Raw genomic sequence first — 17,097 nt, forward strand, 5'->3', positions numbered from 1 at the left:
ATGTTGCCTACCTTCACCACCTGGGGGTGTCCCGTCAGGAGACCAAGGACCCAGTTGCAAAGGGAGGAGTTCAGACCCAGGGCCGTGAGCTTTGTAATATTTGGTATTGAAGGCTGAGCTGTAGTCGATTAACAGCATCCTCACATATGCATTCCTTTTGTCCAGGTGGCTACGGGTAGTGTGCAGTGCAATAGCGATTGCGTCGTCCGTGGAACTGTCAGGTCGAGAGTCGAGTGTGTCAGGGAGGGAGGAGGTGATATGGTCTTTGACTAGCCTCTTTAAGTACTTCATGATAACGGAAGTGAGTGCTACTGGTTGGTAGTCATTCAGTTCAGTTACTTTCCATTTCTTGGGCACAGGGATGATAGTGGATATCTTTGAAGCAGGTGGGTATAGCGGCCTGACCTAGGGAGAGAAAATGTCAGAGAAGACAACAGCCAGCTAGTCTGCACATGCTCTGAGGGCAGGGCTAGCAATGCCGTCTGAGCCGGCAGCCTTGTGAGGGTTAAACCATTTGAATGAGTTACATATGTCCTCAGTGGATACTGGGTGTGTAGCCCACGTTGTCATCAGGGCTCTCCTTGGCAGTTTAGGGTCATTGCGCTCGAATCATGAGAAAAAGGTGTTTAGCTAATCTGGTAGTGGGGCGTTGGTGACCGTGATATGGATGGCTTTCTTTTTTATGCTTCAACTAAGGAATCTAGGTTTCATTTCAGGATTAACTGGTATATTTGGATACATTTTATTCCCCATATTCTATTGATCCAATACAACAACACAATTCATAATTATAAACATTTAAAAAAATGTTTGGCTTAGGGCACACAAAACGCTAGGCTGCATGTGTGGGTATCGATGTGGGTATCGATGTGGGTATGGAGAACTGCGAGCCTCTGCGGCCCCTCGTGACGATTTCAGAATTGTTTTCTGGCTCCCACCCCCATCAAAAAAGTTGCCCATCCCTGACCTATATATTTTCTAGCCTTTGACCTTCCTGCCATTCGACTTAGATTTACTGAGATATGTTTCTATAATTCACTAATTTATTCCTGGCCAGTGCACGAGCTGCGTGGCCCACTCATTTTCCTTCTCCTATGAGTCCTCTCTCCCTTGTGACAACTTTCAGATGTTGTATTCCAGGGAAACACAAACATTTGCATTTCAGGAGGAACTCCGATAAGTTGTAGCAAATTCAATGTCTGTTTATACAAGAAAACCAAGAATTGTAGATCACTTTGAGTATATCGGTGTCACGTTCGTTGTAACGAGGAGACCAAGGCGCAACCCCATCAAACATGTTACTCCAGCAGCATGTGCTTGCTTGTAGTTTGCAGTCGATGTCGACATAAAAATCAAATTCAATAGTTATTCACAAGCTAATGTTTAATGAACGAGTGGCTGGTCCAGTAGGTAATGTTAGCTACGTGCCTATTGACACCCATTCTCAACTGGATCCACCGTCGACAGGTGCGGTCCTACATGCCAGACCAGCTGCCATTGCCCAAGACAAGACAAGCTTCACCAGCTGAAGAACATTAAGGACCATGCCTAGAACACTCCACCAACACAACATCCATATTCATTTAGAGTGATGTTGTAGTATAATATGGAATGCCTAGCATGGTCACAACTGCATTGTGGTATAAATATTGCTAGTTCTTGTACATAAACTCAGCAAAAAAAAGAAACGTTCCCATTTCAGGACCATCTTTCAAAGTTATTTGTATTAATTAACTTCAAAGATTTTCATTGTAAAGGGTTTAAACACTGTTTCCCATGCTTGTTCAATGAACCATAAACAACATGCACCTGTAGAACGGTCGTTAAGACACTAACAGCTTACAGATGGTAGGCAATTAAGGTCACAGTTATGAAAACTTAGGACACTAAAGAGGCCTTTCTACTGACTCTGAAAAACACCAAAAGAAAGATGCCCAGGGTCCCTGCTCATCTGCGTGAACATGCCTTAGGCATTCTGCAAGGAGGCATTAGGACTGCAGATGTGGACAGGGCAATAAATGGCAATGTCCGTACTGTGAGACGCCTAAGACGGCGCTACAGGGAGACAGCTGATCATCCTCGCAGTGGCAGACCATGTGTAACAACACCTGCACAGGAGCGGTACATCCGAACATCACACCTGCGGGACAGGTACAGGATGGCAACAACAACTGCCCGAGTTACACCAGGAACGCTCAATCTCTGCATGGACTGATAGTAGGCCTGTTGTAAGGCAGGTCCTCACCAGACATCACCGGCAACAACGTCGCCTATGAGCACAAACCCACCGTTGCTGGACCAGATAGGACCGGCAAAAAGTGCTCTTCACTGACGAGTCACAGTTTTGTCTCACCAGAGGTGATGGTCGGATTCGCGTTTATCGTTGAAGGAATGAGCATTACACCGAGGCCTGTACTCTGGAGCGGGATCGATTTGGAGGTGGAGGGTCCATCATGGTCTGGGCCGGTGTGTCACAGCATCATCGGACTGAGCTTGTTGTCATTGCAGGCAATCTCAACGCTGTGCGTTACAGGGAAGACATCATCCTCCCTCATGTGGTACCGTTCCTGCAGGCTCATCCTGACATGACCCTCCAGAATGACAATGCCACCAGCCATACTGCTCGTTCTGTGCGTGATTTCCTGCAAGACAGGAATGTCAGTGTTCTGCCATGGCCAGCGAAGAGCCCGGATCTCAATCCCATTGAGCACATCTGGGACTTATTGGATTGGAGGGTGAGGGCCATTCCCCCCAGAAATGTCTGGGAACTTGCAGGTGCCTTGGTGGAAGAGTGGTGTAACATCTCACAGTAAGAACTGGCAAAACTTGGAGCAGTCAATGAGGAGGAGATGCAGTGCAGTACATAATGCAGCTGGTGGCCACACCAGACACTGTTACTTTTGGTCAGTGACACATTGTTCCATTTCTGCTGGTCACATGTCTGTGGAACTTGTTCAGTTTGTCTCAGTTGTTGATTCTTGCTACGTTCATACAAATATTAACACGTTAAGTTTGCTTAAAATAAACAGTTGACAGTGAGAGGACTTCTTTTTTTTTGCTGAGTTTATGTATATTCAGTGGGGCAAAAAAGTATTTAGTCAGCCACCAATTGTGCAAGTTCTCTCACTTAAAAATATGAGGCCTGTAATTTTCACTATAGGTACACTTCAACTATGACAGACAAAATTAGAAGAAAAAAAATCCAGAAAATCACATTGTAGGATTTTTTATTAATTTATTTGCAAACTATGGTGGCCAGCTCTTGGAAGAGTATTGGTGGTTCCAAACCTCTTCCATTTAAGAATGATGAAGGCCACTATGTTCTTGGGGACCTTCAATGCTGCAGAAATGTTTTGGTCCCCTTCCCCAGATCTGTGCCTTGATACAATCCCGTCTCTGAGCTGTACGGACAATTCCTTCGACCTCATGACTTGGTTTTTGCACTGTCAGCTATGGGACCTTATATAGACAGTTGTGTGGCTTTCCAAATCATGTCCAATCAATTGAATTTACCACAGGTGGACTCCAATCAAGTTGTAGAAACATCTCAAGGATGATCAATGGAAACAGAATGCACCGGAGCTCAATTTCGAGTCTCATAGCAAAGGGTCTGAATATTTATGTGAATAAGGTATTTTTATAAATTTACAACAACAAAAAATGTCACTGTCATTATGGGGTGTTGTGTGTAGACGGCTGAGAATTTGTTTTTAAATCAATTTTAGAATAAAGCTGTAACATAACAAAATTTGGAAAAAGTCAAGGTGTCTGAATACTTTCCGAATGCACTGTATGGAGTAGAAGAAAAATGTACTACCAACGCCTATAATAAATATTACACTTCTACCAAGGGAATACTTGCATATGGTGGGTGCATTGAGGTGTTGGGAGTTACTTTGATAAAAGGGATAGATTGTTGTTATGGACTTTTCACATCTCCTCAAGTCATCACTTATTTGTATCCAACATACTATACTGTTCATCTTGTGAGGGATAAATTGCTTGAATGGCCCCAACACATGCAGGCAAGGGGATTCGGTGTCCTGTGCCTAGCTTCTCCCCACATAGAACAAACATCCAAAATAATCTGTAGACCATCAAGTGGTATTGTCTGTATGAGAATGACCTAAACACTAGACTTTCATGGGCAATTGTTGTGTACTCTCTGTATTCCTAATGTAGCAGCACAATGCAGAATAAGATCTCATAGACAAACGTTAGCTAGCTAGTTACAACCCACAGGTAGTTGAGTGATAATGCCGAAGTCATTCCTTTACCTTTTGTCATCATCAAAACCTTTATCCAGTTTTGCTTCTAATAAGATGCACCGAGGCGAACTAGCTAACGTTAGCTAGCTATAACATTAGGCTACAGTACATTTTGGGTATAGCAAACAGCTAGCTAGCTCAATTTGGCTAGTAGTTGGACTCACAAAATTATACTACACTGAACAACTCTACCACTTGTGAAGAGAGCTTATATTGCAAGCTAACTACGTCTCTATGTTAGTATGTAAAGAAAAAAAAACAGATTCATCGTCTAGAGCTTCTTGGAAAGTGTTACCATCAATCTACCAATGATGTCATTGGTTGAACTCTCCTGGCTCGAAAATTTAAAAAATAGCGTTATGTTGCATAATTGTGTCTGAAACACCTCTCATCCCTCATAATTATGTAGTGAGACTGGAAAAACAAACCAAATAGTGTCGTGGTGAAGTTTCCCTTTAAAACTTCTTAGGGCTAGGCCCCTTTTTTCTCAATTTCCACCTGAATGACGTGCCCAAAGTAAACTGCCTGTTGCTCAGGCCCTGAAGCCAGGATATGCATATAATTGGTACCATTGGGAAGAAAACACTTTGAAGTTTGTAGAAATGTTAAAATAATGTAGGAGAATATAACAATAGATATGGTAGAAGAAAATCCAAAGAAAACCAACCAGATGTTTTTGAGACCATCCTCTTAGAATGGCACGTATAAGGTCATATTGAAAATTAGCTTCCTGGATGCAATTCTAATGGCTTCCACAGGGTGTCAGCAGTCTATAGTCAATATTTCAGGCTTGTGACTTCAAAAATGAATAACATATCAGTTTTAGTACAGGGACACAGTCTTGGAAATTCATGTTTGCGGGTATCTGAGGAGTAAATAGAAACGTATTTTGACTTATTGAAATAAGGTTTAGGGGTAGATTTTCGGATTCCTTTCTCTGCATGACTGCTGTGTTTTATATTTTAGTTTATTTTCCAGTTTTTGGGGAATGGCACAGTAGATCCAGCTGTCATAATGCAAATTATGTAACCATTTGTAGGCCAATTTTTAATCTGTAGAATGACTAGTAATGCTAATTGACTGGACATTCCAAATCACCATAGTAATTATGCATCACAAATAGTAGATATACAGAACTAAAATATAAAAGCCACAGACAATTTCAAAGATTTTACTGAGTTACAGTTCACATAAGTCAGTCAGTCAATTGAAATAAATTCATTAGGCGCTAATCTATGGATTTCACATGACTGGGAATACAGATATGCATCCGTTGGTCACAGATACCTTAAAATAAATGGGCCTCGGGATCTCGTCACAGCATTTCAGTGCATTCAAATTACCATCGATAAAATGCAATTGTGTTCGTTGTCCGTAGCTTATGCCTGCCCATACCTTAACCCACACCGTCACCGTGGGACACTGTTCACAACATTGACATCAGTAATTTGTGCACACAAATGATTATTTCAACTCATGAAACATGGGACCAACACTTTACATGTTGTGTTTATATTTTCGTTCAGTGTATATTTCTATGGTAAAGTAGTTTAAGGTGTAGGCCACGGTGTCATGTAAAGATATTCCCAAAGTGAGATAGTTCCCAATCGTTCTGATTGTGTCGTCATGTTGTAAAATTTATATAATTGGCCCACGCACACAGATTTTTAGCCCTTTAACCTTAGTACATGCTCTACCAGCCGGTTGATAATAACAGTCGATTTAGAAATGGATATGAAAAAAATCTTTACTTGAACCTGATTGGTCAACTCCCCTAGCCCTCCTGCATCAGTAGTGGCACTAACTTTGACCACTCAGAGGGCTGTAAGAAAACTCAAATCAGTCACCAAAGATATGGGATAAAAGGCAGACACTCAGTTGGTGAGGCATAAATATTGCACCATTCCTGTTAGTAGAGACCATGAAGAGCAGGGATATGAAATTAAATCGCTAAAATGTAAAAAGGCTAAAAACACACATTTCATAAAAATGTGCTACACGATATATATAAGTATGTGGATAATAAGTGGATTTGGCTATTTCAGCCACACCCATAGCTGACAGGTGTAATTGAGCACACAGCCATGCAATTGCCTTAGACAAACATTGACAGTAGACTGGCTTTACTGAAGAGCTCAGTTACTTTCAAAGTGCCGCCATCATAGGATGCCACCTTTCCAACAAGTCAGTTTGTCAGATTTCTGCCCTGCTTAAGCTTCAATTGTCAAATGTAAGTGTGAAGTGGAAACGTCTAGGAGCAACAACAGCTCAGGTGCGAAGTGGTAGGCCTCACAAGTTCACAGAACAGGACTGCCAAGTGCTGAAGTGCATAGAGCATAACGTTTTCAACACTCACTTCCGAGTTCCAAACTGCCTCTGGAAGCAACGTCAGCACAATAACTGTTCGTCGGGAGATTCATGAAATGGGTTTCCATGGTCATGCAGCCACACTAAGATTATGACCACCATGCGCAATGCCAAGCATCGGCTGGAGTGGGGTAAAGATTGCCACCATTGGACTCTGGAGCAGTGGAAACGCGTTCTCTGGAGTGATGAATCATGCTTCACCATCTGGCAGTCTGACAGATGAATCTGGGTTTGACGGATGCCAGGAGAAAGCTATGTGCCCAAATGCATAGTGCCGGCTGTAAAGTTTGGTGGAGGAATAATGGTCTGAGCCTGTTTTTCATGGTTCATGCTAGTTCCCTTAGTTCCAGTCAAGGGAAATCTAAACACGGCAGCATACAATGACATTCTAGACAAATCTGTGCTTCCAACTTTGTGGCAACAGTTTGGGGAAGGCCTTTTTCTGTTTCAGCATGACAATGCCCCTGTGCACAAAACAAAGTCCATATAGAAATGGTTTGTTGAGATCAGTGTGGAAGAACTTGACTTGTCTGCACAGAGCCCTGACCTCAATCCCATCGAACACCTTTGGGATGAATTGGAACGCCAACTGTGAACCAGGCCTAATCTCCTCGGCTCTCTCACCAGCTTGGGTCCATTGTCATCCAGGTAGAGCAGCGTATCCACTTTTTTTGGCAGAGAAAAGTCGATTAAAGTAATGAAAAGGCATAGTTTGTGGATCGTACGAAATGTTTAAGCCTGGAATTGTGCCTCTGTATTCGCGTACTTGACGATAGGTCAGAAAAAACAACGCTGCGCTCGTTGTGTTCAACCGTTATAGGGTGGAGAGGTTGAGCAAGGAATTGTTGCACTGCTGTCACAGCTCTCGTATTAAGCCATACTAGAACAATGTTTCTATCACTGAGGCAATGCCAAGGACTATCAATATCCATTTGACTAACAAATACATTCCTTGAGCGACCATTTTGCAGAGGAGTTCTGAAGAAAGCGGTAAAGGAACGATTGTCAGTTGTATATATTGTGAGAGGTGCACATTTTATCTGCGATGACCAGCCACACCAACCATTCCCTTTAAGAGTTCATTAACAACATTCACGTCAAAGGATTGCATTTACAGCTGTATTGGATGTATTGGACCAGTGTTTAGGTCAGGATCAGATGTAACCCCGACACCACACTGACAAGGCTTACCTTTAAGAACCAACTGTATCAAATATAAGAGCACAATACATCTCAGCAGGCACTAATGCTACTCAACACAACCACTGTTCTGTATACAGTAATGTCATGTGCCGATGACTCAATGGCTCTCTAAACTCTCACTATATACAAACATTTCATATAAACATCCGTGACCGGGGGCAAACTTCCCGCCCTCCTGGACACCTACAGCACCCGATGCCATAGGCGGGGCAAATAGATCGTCAAGGACACCAACTACCCGAGCCACTGCCTGTTCACCCCGCTATCATCCAGAAGGCGAGGTCAGTACAGGTGCTTCAAAGCTGGGACCAAGAGACTGAAAAACCCGATGCCATAGGCCATATATACATATATACACATATATATATACATATATACACATACATATATACATATATACACATACATATATATGTATATATATATATATATATATATACACATACACATATATATATATATATATATATGTATGTCAGAGCGGCATTGGACGAAGATACCGTGGCAAAGCATACAGTATATACATATGAGATGGGTGATGCAATATTTAAACAATTAAAGTGACTAAGATACTGTAGAATAGTATAGAGTACAGTTTACACACATGAGATGAGTAATGCAAGATATGGAGACCTTATTAAAGTGGCTAGTGTTTCATTTCCTTAAAGTGGCCAGTGATTCCTAATCTGTCTATAGGCAGCAGCCTCTGATGTGCTGGAGATTGCTGTTTAACAGTCAGTGGCGTAATATAGAATACAATACAGTATATGCATATGAAATGGGTGATTCAATATGTAAACACAATTTAAATCAAATCAATCAAATCAAATTTTATTTGTCACATACACATGGTTAGCAGATGTTAATGCGAGTGTAGCGAAATGCTTGTGCTTCTAGTTCCGACAATGCAGTAATAACAAGTAATCTAACTAACAATTCCAAAACTACTGTCTTGTACACAGTGTAAGGGGATAAAGAATATGTACATAAGGATATATGAATGAGTGATGGTACAGAGCAGCATAGGCAAGATACAGTAGATGGTATCGGGTACAGTATGTACAAATGAGATGAGTATGTAAACAAAGTGGCATAGTATAGTATAAAGTGGCTAGTGATACATGTATTACATAAGGATACCGTCGATGATATAGAGTACAGTATATACGTATGCATATGAGATGAATAATGTAGGGTAAGTAACATTTATATAAGGTAGCATTGTTTAAAGTGGCTAGTGATATATTTACATCATTTCCCATCAATTCCCATTATTAAAGTGGCTGGAGTTGAGTCAGTGTCAGTGTGTTGGCAGCAGCCACTCAGTGTTAGTGGTGGCTGTTTAACAGTCTGATGGCCTTGAGATAGAAGCTGTTTTTCAGCCTCTCGGTCCCAGCTTTGATGCACCTGTACTGACCTCGCCTTCTGGATGATAGCGGGGTGAACAGGCAGTGGCTCGGGTGGTTGATGTCCTTGATGATCTTTATGGCCTTCCTGTGACATCGGGTGGTGTAGGTGTCCTGGAGGGCAGGTAGTTTGCCCCCGGTGATGCGTTGTGCAGACCTCACTACCCTCTGGAGAGCCTTACGGTTGAGGGCGGTGCAGTTGCCATACCAGGCGGTGATACAGCCCGCCAGGATGCTCTCGATTGTGCATCTGTAGAAGTTTGTGAGTGCTTTTGGTGACAAGCCGAATTTCTTCAGCCTCCTGAGGTTGAAGAGGCGCTGCTGCGCCTTCTTCACGATGCTGTCTGTGTGAGTGGACCAATTCAGTTTGTCTGTGATGTGTATGCCGAGGAACTTAAAACTTGCTACCCTCTCCACAAAAGTGGCTAACATACCGTAGAATATTGTGGAGTGTGCATATGAGATGAGTAATGCTAGATACGGAACATTGTTAAAGTGGCGAGTGATTCCTAATCTGTGTCTATAGGCAGCCACCTCTGGTGTGCTAGTGATGGCTGTTTAGCAGTCTGATGGCCTTGAGATAGAAGCTGTTTTTCAGTCTCTTGGTCCCAGCTTTGAAGCACCTGTACTGACCTCGCCTTCTGGATGATAGCGGGGTGAACAGGCAGTGGCTCGGGTAGTTGGTGTCCTTGACGATCTATTTGCCCCGCCTATGGCATCGGGTGCTGTAGGTGTCCAGGAGGGCGGGAAGTTTGCCCCCGGTAATGCATTTGGCAGACCGCACCATCCTCTGGAGAGCTTTGCGGTTGTGGGTGGTGATACAGCCCGACAGGATGCTCTCAATTGTGCATCTATAAAAGTTTGTGAGGGTTTTATGTGTTAAGCCAAATTTCTTTAGATTCCTGAGGTTGAAGAGGCGCTGTCACGCCTTCTTCACCACACTGTCTGTGTGGGTGGACCATTTCAGTTTGTCCGTGATGTGTACACCGATGCTCAAGTTTAAATTTGATCCACCCGAGTGTGTCTAACCACAAATCAGAGACCACTATGATGACACACCAAATGTGTTTGATGTGTCCTTTTCGTCTTCTAATGCCTCAAGGGGAAAGTAATCCAAACTGAAATGAATCATACTACATTACTGAGTTTGGGTAATCCCAAAATTACATTGGTTAACAGATTACATTTAGAAAGTAACCTACACAACCCTGCCCTTGACCAACCAGCAGCCAATTCTAGATTATTTCCCATTATTTAGCCTGTTATACATTACCTCTTGGGTGCACTTCCCTATCTCTATATCACCACTACTCAAGTGCATAGTGTAGTGCCCTCAAACTCAACCCTGGACCTCGAAGCCAATGCCAATTATTTTTTTCCTTTTCTTCCATTGTTCCCCTCTAATCGGGGACCGATTTAGACCTGGGACACCAGGTGGGTGCAATTAATGATCAAGTAGAACAGAAAACCAGCAGGCTCCAGACCTCTTAGGGTAATTGGGTTGAATACTGCTGTAGTAGATTAAAGTTACCCTATAACCATGTATCCATCAACAGTTTTTATGTGAGTAAAGGCCTGCCGTATACAAATACATCACGACAAGTGTGATAGAAACAGGATGTGTCCTTATAATTTTGTAAATGTTCACAATTTCTTTGTACGACATAGTGGGCTCTTTGTGTCGGTAAAATTAATTGTGCGACAAATTGCGGTGGAAATGATTTCTTACGCAATTTGATAGAATACTCATCACGTTGAGGTAGATTTGCATGTTGTGTGGTCCTCCCACTGCAACTTGGTAAAGCATGCAGTTGTCTACACTACAGGGTGCTGAAAGTGCAGTGATGAACTTGATGCTCCTTTCCAATAAAATCGAGGGTCTTAATTTGTATGCTAGTGACATGATCGGTGCTTAACTGCCAATTAACACATTCTTGTTCTTATCATTTAACCTAACCTATCCAGTGTACACTATCAGCAAACTTGTCTAGAGACCATGCGAACCAGATTGGGCAAATTCGCCATTTATCGCAACACTGCGTACCAAAACTATCGGTGGAGCGGAAAATGCCATGGAAACGTAAGAATGTCCACAAAAAAAGTGTCTGATGGAAACACCTCTGGTGGGGAAAGGCTTTTAATGCAGATTTGATCACATTTGTATGAATATCTGTTGCAAATTAGATAGAAACCTAGCGATGAAGTATTTTGCCCCCTCATCCTGAGGTTAATAATTTTCACAAAAAGGCTTGAATTCAAATACACAAGCTCTTTGAGACAACAGTTTCAGCATATACAATAGGTGAGAAACCATGTAATTCTCTCAAGGATGTATTAAGTAAAAATATTTATTCTTAAAACAAAATTACAATTAAGGGAGAGATACAGTAAAGACACTTCTCTCATCACATAGCATCTGGATGTGAGAAAATTACAGATCATCTGGCTTTTAACACAATTGAAACTCCCAAGATCAGAGTGGGAGTGGATGGGCATTACATATTGTGCTGGAAACAGAACATAGTCCTTCACAATGTACTTGTGAGTAGTCCCTTAAGTAAAACTAAATAAAAAAATAACTGACAGGACTGCAAGCTACACTACGGCTAAAATGCAGACTGAGCATTCCCACACACTCACCTTGACAATCTCACATACAGCTAATTTTAGTTACCACCAAGCACTTCAGAATCGTAAAAATAATTCCTTAAAAACAAAACTAAAGATAAAACAGACAAAGTATACCTGTGAAACTCCCATGACAGTTTCCAGACAAGACATATACACTACAAGCACACAGACATGGACAAGGACACAAAAAGTTTAATCTGACCTCCTACCAACCTTGTGGAGGCCGGCCATGTTTGAGTTCAGTTCAAGCCCGCTTGATTGGTCGACATGGAGAAAAATCCATAATCAAGGTACAACCTTCTCACAAGTCCTGGAAACATGGATGTTTCAGAACATGTCTAAGGAGGTTCTTTTGAAGTCCACCTTGAGGGAATTGATGATAATAGTCCAGAACAAAGCCCCCGTTACAGTCAATGGCTGCATTCACACAGGCAACCCAATTTGGAGCTTTGTTCCACTAATTAATTGGTCTTTTGACCAATCACATCATATCTATTCAAAGCTTATCTGATTGGTCAAAAGACTAATTAGTGAAAAAAATATATATCTAAATGTTGCCAATGTGGCTGTTACTAGGAGTTGGTGAGAAGAGGATAAGTGGAGTGTTCAGTAGAGGGCTTCATTGTTGCTGCTTCGTGGCCTCTTGATCTTCTCTATGTTTTTCAGGATCATGTCATGTAATGTCACCTGCAAGCAGATGGGGGTTTGGTTATTACGGTAAACAAATATCTGCACCAGAACATGACAGGCTAACAACAAAGTTGATACAACTTGGTTGAACAGAGCCAGAACAGTGTGCATGTATTTCTCACATATTGATTCCTCAGCTCTGACACAATGATCTTGAGGCTGATGTATTCCTTCTCGTCTATTTCAGTCACCGTGCGCTGGTAGTCCTCCTGCAGACAGATGGATGGTCAACAACGAGAGGACTCAGGGCAGCAGATTGGATGTGGATGTAAACAGTATGCAGTTAACACTTACCACATGAGGGTACTTTGTAATTTTTGAGACTAGCTTCGCTCTGGTGATGTAATACCTGTTGAAAACAAATGTTTGAGACAGTCCAAGGAACCGCTGTAGATTCATAAGGGATTTTTGTGAAGTAAATAAAAACACAAGGTAGTGTATACTGTGGCATACCTGGAAATTTGGTCCAGGTAAGAGGCTGCCTCTCCTTCCACAGTCCTGAGCTCAGCAACAGTTTCCTCCTGTAAACAGAAACAACAAGGCCAGCATCATCTGACAGAAAGGCAAAAGACTGCAAGTACTGCCCCCTAGTGTTGGAGATTTGTTCATGTTTGGAAAAGTAGACCAGAAGCTAGACATGTGAATGTCTCTGCACTCATACTGATGGGAAAGTATAATACCTGGATGGATACACCAAAGTTGTTACCATCCTCTATTCTGGGGATTAAGAGCTGGACCCACATTTTGACCTGAGAGTGAGAGACATACAGATGAGACAGTCATTTCTTAACAGTAGATCTCCACTAAGCAATTCAGAGTGGGAGAGCCCTCAAAAAGCAATCAATAAATCCCTCAAAGAAAAATGGCTGTGTTTGTGGGTACATACTGTGTTGCATTTCTCTATGAGGGTTCTTATTTCTGGCTTGACTCTTTCGATCAGGTCCACCAGCTGGCCGTTGCTCTTTATCATCCCCCCTGGCATGGCAAACACCTTGGGGCCATCTAGAGAGGTGGGATTGAGAGGTCAAACATCCAAGCAGCTTCTAGCTAATATAGAATACTGCAAATCAGTCAAGTGTAGTCTACTCTTCTATCAAGAAATGTATTGAAGATGAATGGTTCTGGCATAAGTCGGCATTGACAGACATTAAGAGATATCAACAAGCGTATTTTACAGTACAGCAATGCCATCAGACTTACTATGCAAGTATTAAATGGCATGACAACAGGCAGTAGGGTTTACCTTGACAGTTATCATCATCTAGTCCATCTTCCATTTTCCGTTTTCTGGAATTTTGCTATAAACATTAACCTTGGGTTAACATAGGCATTACTTCTGTTACAGGTAGGTCTCCCTAGATCAAAGGGGTTCCACATTTTTCTACCTCGAACAGTAATGGTCAAGAGCTTTGAGCACAGTGACCTGCTGAGAGTCAATGAGCCATTCTGTTTATGTCTCATTAACATTCTTTCACAGTGTTATGTTAAAGTGAGTGAGAGACTACTGGTGTTGGCTATCCTCCACTTTGTTCAGGGTAGACTCTTTTCAGATGTGGAACATACCCTTGTAATCAGACTAATGAAGTTGTTAGGCAGCGCCAATATAAACAAATGCTTGCTAACTGTGGTTGCAGGTCTTTGTTCCAGCCAAACAGTAACACACCTGATTCTACTTTTCATAGTCTTCAATCAAGATCTGATTTGCTAAATCAGGTGTTATCTGTAACCATGGGGGCGGCAGGTAGTCTAGTGGTTAGAGCATTGGACCACTAACCAAAAGGTTGCTAGATTGAATCCTTGAGATGACAAGGTAAAAATCTGTCATTTTGCCCCTGAACAAGGCAGTTAACCCACTAGGCTGCCATTGTAAGAAAAATAAATCTTATTTAACTGACTTGCCTAGTTAAATAAAAAAATTCAACATGTAATTGACTAAATCATGTTTGGTATTGAATGTATACACTTTCATGATACTGATTTGATGCAAATGAGAATCCATGAACTTACCACATCTACTCCATCATGGCTATTGTTGAGAATGATTGGGTCTGGTACTTTGATGTTTATCTCTGAGTGGATCTCTTTCAGGTCTGCGACATTCAGAATGGGCTCCTGGAAAGGATGAAGAAATCAAATCAAAGTATTTGTCACATGCGTCGTAAACAACAGGTGTGGACTAACAGTGAAATGCTTACGGGCCCTTCCCAAAAATGCAGAGAGAAATTGAAAAATAATATCGCGTGGAATAATTACACAATGAATAATGATAACTTGGCTATACTAACTCGATGTGCAGGGGTACAAGGTAATTGAGGTAGATATGTACATATGTTGGGGTAAAGTGACTAGGCAACAAGATAGATAATAAACAGTAGCATGTGATGAGTCAAAAGAGTACAAAAGGTTCAATGCATATAGTCCAGGTAGCTATTTGGTTAACTATTTAACAATCGTATGGCTTGGTGGTAGAATCTGTTCAGGGTCCTGTTGGTTCCAGACTTGGTGCATTGGTACCGCTTGCCATGCAGTAGCTGAGAGAACAGTCTGACTTGGGTGGCTGGAGTACTTGACAATTTTTAGGGCCTTCCTCTGACACCGCCTGGTATCGAGGCACTGAAAGGTAGTGCGTACGACCCAGTGCTTGCGGTCGGATGCCAAGCCGTTGCCATACCAAGCAGTGAAGCAGCCAGCCAATATGCTCTCAATAGTGCAGCAGTAGAACTTTGAGTATCAGAGGGTCCATGCCAAATATTTTCAGCCTCCTAAATGGGGAAGAGGAGTTGTCATGCCTTCCTCACAAATGTGTTGGCGTGTGGAGTAGAGCTGGGTGATATGGACAAAAATCCATAGCACAATAAATTGCCTGAATTGATGCAATAACGATAAATTATAACAATGTGCACTACAGATTATTTTTTTTATTATCTACTACTGGTTTGATGTTTGTAGCCATCAACTGTCCCATTAACAATCACCCATATTAGCAAATGTATCTAACTTAAAATTTCTCTAGTATAGGCTACTTATTGTAATGATTGATATCAGCAAAATTCTTGTGATTGGTGTTGATAATTTTCAGTTTATCGTCCCAGCTCTAGTGTGGACCATGTTAATTAGTGATATGGACACAGGAACTTCAGGCTCTCAACCCGCTACATACACTACAGCCACGTCGATGGAGGCGTGCTCGGCCCTCCTTTCATGTAGTCCATGATCAGCTCCTTTGCCTTGCTGATGAGGGAGAGGTTGTTGTCCTGCCACCACACATCCAGGACAACAAGGGTGGTGCCAGGACAACGCATCACAGCTGACAACACATCATGTCAGCTGTGACAGTACTTAAGGGCTTCTGGATTAACCTAGATTCTATTTTGACAAAGAAATGTACAACAATACAATCCCTGTTATTAGAATATGAATTACCTTCAGAAAGCTGTCAAGTTCCAGCAACTTTTTGGGGAAAAAGTCTGCAACCAGGTTTTCAGCCTAGTAAAGAACAAAGTTTTTTTAATGAATGGTCACGTGTGCACCAGCATCAGTATATACATGATGCCTCCTAACAGTTATTTGTGGTTGTTGGTCAAATTTCTGAAATAGAAGACTAGGACCATCAAAAAACTAAAATAAGAACATGTTGACATAATATTGATACTCACCTCACCCGTGATCCGCTCTCTGAAGGCGTCAACCTATGAGAAAATAATAATAATAACTTTTCGAACACATCTTATGACATGTGATGATAAAGAAAAAGCACGTTGAATGACAGACAGTCCAATAACACCACGTGCCATTTGATGGAAGCAGCTGTTCTTACCACCCGTTTTTTTTTTTCGTTTTTCCGTGTCTTTATCTGTAGCTTGCAGGCGACCTATCTAGTTAATTCTGTACATATGCTAATGTTATCGTTCTCCCCAAGAACTGGTAGTGTTATAGCAGATGAAGTGGGAAATATTTAGTTACTAAACGTACTAGCTAAGTTTCTGCAGAAAAAGACAGCCCTCGTGCGTGGTGCGGGATACTGTACACAAACAAACAAATCGGTACTGTCAGGTCTCAACAGGATAGATAAACAAACACCACTTGACTGAGCTCAGATTCTCTAATAAAACATTCATAGATGCTAATAATATGATGCTAATAACGTAGCTAGCTACTATAAGCAATGAGCAAAATGTAGCTAACCTCCCTAGCTAGGCCTGGCAAGCATTCTCAATTATTCCATTTCTGCGTCAAAGTAATTGTGAAAACATTACCTTTGTTTTGAGGTCATTGTCTACCTTAATGCCCTTTGAAGACATAATTTGAAACAAATCAAATTAGCTGATATAAACAAAACAAAAACGGTTTTAAGTGGGTCGTTGTTGCTTTTGCCGCACACTGCTTCGAAATCAAGTTATGACGTAGAAAAGATGCGACTCGTAAAACAACCACGTGGACCAAAAAAAAAGTATCACTAGCTATTTTTCTCGTGGATTATTTTAAAATACAAGATTATATATTGATTAAAAAAAGTTACGTCCGTGTGTTAT

The 17,097-nt window shown here is 41.7% G+C and overlaps 1 protein-coding gene across 1 annotated transcript; it reads right to left on the reverse strand.

The window, feature by feature from the left end:
• Nucleotides 1–11,365: 11,365 nt before the first annotated feature.
• On the reverse strand, nucleotides 11,366–17,033 carry LOC110538407 (proteasome activator complex subunit 3). The gene is made up of 11 exons (XM_021625214.2): nucleotides 16,822–17,033; nucleotides 16,222–16,254; nucleotides 15,989–16,051; nucleotides 14,573–14,677; nucleotides 13,809–13,863; nucleotides 13,452–13,567; nucleotides 13,246–13,314; nucleotides 13,019–13,086; nucleotides 12,860–12,914; nucleotides 12,688–12,774; nucleotides 11,366–12,562 (listed from the first exon to the last, which is right to left on the reverse strand). Exons 1-11 carry the CDS (start codon nucleotides 16,864–16,866, stop codon nucleotides 12,482–12,484), a joined length of 777 nt encoding a protein of 258 aa, XP_021480889.2. The 5' UTR covers nucleotides 16,867–17,033; the 3' UTR covers nucleotides 11,366–12,481.
• Nucleotides 17,034–17,097: the final 64 nt, after the last annotated feature.

The sequence above is a fragment of the Oncorhynchus mykiss genome, chromosome 12 (assembly GCF_013265735.2).
Source record: "Oncorhynchus mykiss isolate Arlee chromosome 12, USDA_OmykA_1.1, whole genome shotgun sequence".
Taxonomy (NCBI): domain Eukaryota; kingdom Metazoa; phylum Chordata; class Actinopteri; order Salmoniformes; family Salmonidae; genus Oncorhynchus; species Oncorhynchus mykiss.

What these genes read in the sequence shown, in the direction of transcription:
- LOC110538407 (XM_021625214.2), bottom strand. Translation starts at nt 16,866, where the DNA reads ATGTCTTCAAAGGGCATTAAGGTAGACAATGACCTCAAAACAAAG. An exon ending in AGATGATGATAACTGTCAAG is followed by an intron (nt 13,568 to 13,808) that starts GTAAACCCTACT and finishes CCACCTCTCTAG; the next exon opens with ATGGCCCCAAGGTGTTTGCC. An exon ending in TTACAAAGTACCCTCATGTG is followed by an intron (nt 12,775 to 12,859) that starts GTAAGTGTTAAC and finishes ATCTGTCTGCAG; the next exon opens with GAGGACTACCAGCGCACGGT.